The sequence below is a fragment of the Chiloscyllium plagiosum genome, chromosome 42 (assembly GCF_004010195.1).
Source record: "Chiloscyllium plagiosum isolate BGI_BamShark_2017 chromosome 42, ASM401019v2, whole genome shotgun sequence".
Taxonomy (NCBI): Eukaryota; Metazoa; Chordata; class Chondrichthyes; order Orectolobiformes; family Hemiscylliidae; genus Chiloscyllium; species Chiloscyllium plagiosum.
In genome coordinates this window covers 17,094,273-17,100,233 of record NC_057751.1, presented here as the reverse complement: position 1 = coordinate 17,100,233, position 5,961 = coordinate 17,094,273, and the positions used below count along the sequence as shown (strand labels likewise).

The 5,961-nt window shown below is 50.0% G+C and overlaps 1 protein-coding gene across 1 annotated transcript in view; it reads left to right on the top strand.

Moving 5' to 3' along the window:
• The first annotated feature begins 4,125 nt into the window (after nt 1–4,125).
• Nucleotides 4,126–5,961, top strand: part of LOC122542992 (hexokinase-2-like) — a 49,289-nt gene continuing 47,453 nt past the window's right edge. The window contains exon 1 of the mRNA XM_043681137.1: nt 4,126–4,471. Within this exon, the coding sequence (XP_043537072.1) occupies nt 4,126–4,471 (346 nt within the window). The remainder of the gene's footprint in view (nt 4,472–5,961) is intronic.

Here is a 5,961-nt window from a genome sequence, read left to right as displayed (position 1 = left end):
TAATAATATGAGAAGGTTGCTGAATGTGGTCCAAGTTTGTCAGCAACAATCGATTCAGGGGTTGGTGATTTCCTTAGATGCAGAGAAAGCATTTGACCGGGTGGAATGACCGTATCCTTTTTATGTCTTAGAACAGTTTGGGTTGGGTGGGGTCATTGCTAGGTGGGTGGAGGTTTTATATCGCCACCCTCTGGCCGCGGTCATCACCAACGGGCTGAAGTCTTGGAATTTTAGGATTGGTAGGGGTAGTCAGCAAGGCTGCCCCCTCTCACCGTTGTTGTTTACGTTGGTGATAGAGCCGCTGGCAGAGGCCATTCGTCAGAATGTCCACATAACCGCTCCGGAAGTGGGATCGAGGGCACACAAGATTACACCGTAGGCGGATGTTGTCCTTCTGTTTTTGTCGAACCCGATGACCTCCGTACCCCAGTTGATACAAAGTATTAATTCATTTGGGGCTATTTCAGGATCAACGTTGCAAAATCGGAGACTATGCCTTTGAGGAACCTTAAGGATGTGTCAGAAGTTGAAGGTGGCTCTACGTTCCCTTTTAAGTGGTCACGGGCAGGGTTCCGATACCTAGGCATTTTTTATGACCCCCAAGTTTGATCTGTTATTTCGGACTAACTTTGCTCACTTGCTCGACAATCTCCAGAGATGGGAGGATCTTCCAATTTCATGGCTGGGCCGAATGTCTCTCATTAATATGAATGTTCTTCCTCGTTTGCTTTATCCCATGTGTATGCTCCCTATAATGTTTCCCAGGTCAACGCTGTGGAAGCTTATGGGGTGGTTTGGTTCCTTTGCCTGGCATCGTGGGCGGCCCCTCATCAAACCTACTAAATTGCAGTTGCCTCAAGGAGGGGGAGGAGTTGATTTCCCAGACATTAGGAGGTATCAATTGAGTTCCCTGCTGTCCTTCGACTGCGATTGGGTAGGTAACGTCCAAACTCAATATGGCTGGATATCGAGGCCTCTTATTAACCTGTTGTTCATGGATAAGATGAGGACAGATATGAACCATTGCCAGAACCCCATTGTCATTAGTACAGTCAAGGCATGGAGGGCGATGCGTCAGAGTGAGGGTTGCTGATCCAAGACTTTGCCACTTACACCTATAGTTGGCATGCCAGGGTTCCGACCAGGGATGATGGACTCAGGGTTCAAACTATGGGCAGCGAGAGGAGTTTCTAGTTTGGGAGACCTGTTTGAGGGGGAGGTTATGATGTCTTTTGAGCAAATGAGCCACAAATACGGGTTGCCCAGCAGAGATCTTTTCTGTGTTTTTCAGGTTAGGGATATCATCCCGAAGAAGACTAAGCTTCTCACTAAGCCCTATAAGCCCGATACAGAGAGGCTGTAGCTACGTTCCACAAGCACCCTTTCGGTTAGTGCCTTCTAACGCCTGCTGGGTGGCAGGGCCTGGCAGGATATTAACCGGTCATGTGAGGTCTGGGAGCAAGAGCTAGGATGGGAGATCTCTTCTGCATCATGGGAGAATATATGGGAAAATGCTAGAAAGATCTCAATCTGTAAAAGGACGTGCTATGCAGTTAAAAGTTCTGCACAGGGTTCATCTGGCACCGGACCGTCTGGTGAAGTTTTAAAAACGGAGCATCTTCAGTGTGCCCCAAATGTAAAATAAATGTCGGTACTCTTACCCATTGTTTCTGGACATGCCACAGGCTCCATGTTTATTGGGAGCGCTGTGGCGGGAGAGACAGGGGAGGGTATTGAAGACTGAAGTCAAAGTAGACCCGATATCTCTCCTCTTAGGTCTACCGAATTTACCATCTTTAGACCGGCATGGGGAGAAACGAGTTAATATTCTTGCATATTGTGCTCGGAAGAATATTCTGATGAACTGGGCGTCTGAGAACGCGCTGGGTTTGCTGGGATGGCAGAAATTAATTAAGGAGCACATTCCCTTGGACTTTTTCACAAACATGGTGCACCAACACAACAGACAATTTTTATAAGACATGGCAACCCTACTTGAGTTATTTGGATATAGATTTGTCAGTTATCTTAACTAGGGCGTTGGTTTAACCAGGATGGTTAGGTTTACCGAGCCCTGGAAGGGGTCTCCTGAGTTAATACGGGTATATATACAACGAGGAGAAAGTGAGGGCTGCAGATGCTGGAGATCAGAGCTGAAAATGTGTTGCTGGAAAAGCGCAGCAGGTCAGGCAGCATCCAGGGAACAGGAGAATATCATTCCTGAAGAAGGGCTTATGCCCGAAACGTCGATTCTCCTGCTCCTTGGATGCTGCCTGACCTGCTGCGCTTTTCCAGCAACACATTCTCAGCTATATGTACAACGCTCCCATTCCTTTGTTTGGGAGCTTTGCACCGAGCACAGCTGTTCTGTATTCTGTGGTTTTTTTTTTTGCTTTTCTTTTTTTAATCTATTTGTTATTTAGTTATTTATTGGTGGTGCTCTGCACAGTGTTAGGGTTTGTTTTGTATTATAGAGTAGGTTAGTCGTTAGTAGACAGTCGCTGTATTGTAATTTGGGGGTTTTTTCTTTACATATTATACTGATATTTGTTATTGATTGTATTTTTCAATAATTTTCTGTTTGCAAAGTTAAAAAAAAATTGCTAATGAATAGACTTGAGACCCTGAATCAGCACTTCTTTATTCATTCACGCAAAGTGAGTCCCATTGCAGGGAGGGTAGTGTCAGGGAGCTGCTGCATCAAGTGCTCACTGTCTCAAGTGGGGAGATCTGTTGATTCGGCACCTGGGAGGGGGGCTTCAGTTTTCCAGCTGCCCAGGGTGCATTAGAACGTGACTCACACTGACCTCCCTCCTTGCTGCCCATTCCAACTCTCCCCAGGAACACAGAAATGACCAGACGGCACATTAAACAGTGAAATCGCTTCTTTACTTGAAATCATTGGCTGACGGGCCAAGTGGAAGGGTCATACAAAACAGCCCCGACGCTTATCCATGATCAATAGTCCTCGCTTTATCGCGTGGAACCCGGACAAAATGAAATATCAATAAATAAAATTACTCCTCTTCAACTGAAGGCAGGAGTCTATTGCACAACCGAGCGCAGATTAGCAAGCTGATAGCGCAGAGCTCCTCCAGGAAGTAACTCCTTCCTCGAGGAGCTGGAGTGGGGCTGGACAGGGACAGTTCCTCGCTTCGTGGCTCCAGTTCGGAGCCATTAAAATCCTGGAAAACCAGCTGCGGTTGGAGTCCAGAATACCCAAAACTGTCGCCGTCCACTCCCACTGCACTTGGTATGTCAATTCTACTCTTTATAACAGTAGACTTTATGTGTGTGTGTGTGTGTGTTTGTGCACACGCGCGTGTGTGTCTGTCTGTCTGAGAGATGAAATGGTTGAATCTGACACAAAAATAAATTATTGCATGCTTGTCTTGCTTTGAAACTTCTTGCATTAGGGAGGGTCAAACAGCAAGTTACAGCTGGCAATGGGTGCCCTCCCTCTCTAATATGTGCACACAGCTGATTGCAGTACTGCATCACTTTAAATTCTCCATCAGAACATGTTAACCTTCCTGAGTCCTTGTAAACTTGGTGGTGTGCGTGAGTCCTGATCACTACAAAACCACCAGTCGCCCCATGCTATTGAGGAACTGTCAAACATTACCCTGTTGGCACGACGTTCTGCAGGGTCTATATTATTAACGTGGCACCACGGATTGGACCAAATCTGACTGCATCCTTTCCCATTCAGCCAGCTGTCTCGCTGACTGCTTTGACAACCTCGTAAGCCTTTAGGAAGTGGGCCTGATGAGGTAGTCTATCAAATCAAACAGAAAAGTGGCAGAAAATAGTAATCATAACTGACAGCAAGGGGAGCCACGCCATCGAACCCGCACGGATTGCAGTAGATCGCGTGCTTGAGAAAGCAACAATGCCCGAAGACAAGATGTGCAGACTGCAAAACCCAAACGGCTCACAGGACCAGAGCCAGTCACTCGGTTTCCCTCCCTCTCTCTCCGCAGGCCTGCTGAGTTTCTCCAACACTAGCTCCCTTCTCTTCAGATCTCCAGCTGCTCTTCGCATTGCTTCGACTTAGCGAAGGAGCTGCGGTGACTTTCAAGAAACGAGCACGCTCGATCCAGGTCAATTGCAACTGGGAGGGCGATGGGAATGTTTGAAGCAGGAGGCCTTGAACGGGGCGACGGAGAAAATAATCCCCCTCAAACTGATTTCCCTCCTACGTCACAATCGAGAGATTACCACCCAAGGGAGCAGTCCCCAGCCAGATACAATAGTGACAGTGACAACTGCCAACAGGACACCTCCAATGTCCGGGACACCCTCCACGGAAACATAGAGGGGTGCGGAAAATGCCACCCTCCCCAGCCACGTTTCACAAACCTGCCCCGAATGGTTATAAATGTGTGCCCCAGCACCCGTTTCCTCTGGTCGAGGTCGAGTGCCCCCACCCGCATGGAAATGCCAACACGTTGCCCAATTGTCAGCCGAGGTAGGTCAGGATTCCACCACCACACTCCCCTGAAAGTGAGGTCTGGCACATGATACCATCCCCCACCCCCCTTCCAGGGGAAGACACCCCTTGGCAAAGTCATTTTGAGCAGCGACTGGCAACTGATTGGGACTGCCGTGCCATCTCTGAGTATTGAAGGCTCAGGATCATCTCTGTCTCGCGCACGCACGCATGCACACACACGCACGCACACGCACACGCATGCACACACACGCACGCGCACGCACACACACGCACACACACACACGCATGCACACACACGCACACACGCACGCACGCATGCACACACACACACGCACACATGCACACACACGCATGCACACACACACACGGACACACGCACGCACACACACGCACGCTCAGATCCAACTCAACCGCTTTCTGAATGAAAAACAGAAACTGTTAGCCTTCTGAGGAAGGGTGACTGAACCTGAAATGTTCACATCATTTACCTCCTCCCTCACCTCCCCCCACCTCCCCACAACTCTGTCTCTCTCTCTCTCTCTCTCTCCACAGACCTGCTGAGTTCACTCCGCCGTCTCAAATTTCCAGGATACACCGTTCTCGCTTTCCCATCAAATCACTTCCAGGCTCCCTCGAAAGTACAGACTGGCCCCTTCCCCGTGTGCCAGGGCATGGGGTGGCTCCGAACCCGGATGCCCGAGTTCCTCTCAGCTGTTGGCTCACAGTAGACAGAAGGGCAACGTAGGCAAAAGGGCAGAGGAGCAAGTCTTCACTGCCAAGAGGCGGAGGTGGGTTTTGTTGGAAGGAGGTGGGGGTGGGGGGGACACGCAGGGTTGAGTGGGCTCCTAGTGCTGCCCGGCCTCCCGTATCCGACAGGCGACTGCCGTGACCAGTGCAGCGCCCTTGCCACTGCCGTCTTCGGACTGGACGTACGACACCTCGCATCGGGGAGCCAAGCGCGCCACTGTCTCGTGCATGGTCGAGGAGAAGCTGGGAACGGAGGAGAGGGAGGTCAGCTTGTGACGGAACCCAGATCCCAGTCCCGCCCCACATGCCAGAAGAGGAAAACCCAGGGGCCAAATCAGAGAAGGATTCCGCAAAAACCGAAACAGGAATGTGGCATATAACCCGAGTATCAGTGTCGATGGCTGTTGGACTGATGACCAATTGGCGCAGAGACCCAATCAGTTTCCCTCACATCTCTTTCGGAAGGGAAATCTGCCATCCTTACCTGGTCTGGCCTGCACATGACTCCAGACCTAACTCTCTATGAAGAGGATGTGGATGCTCACTTAATCCCAGCGATGGGTGTCTCTGGAATTCCATCCCCCAGACAGCAGTTCGTTCGGGAGGGGACCGAATGGAGGTAACCCAAGGAGGAAAACAGTGTCCTAGAGGTCTACAGCACAGGAAAAGACCCTTCGGCCCATCTAGTCTGTGCCAACCACCTCACTTTTTTAATCCCCGTTTCCCCAGCACGTGGCACGTAGCCTTGGCATGGTGAG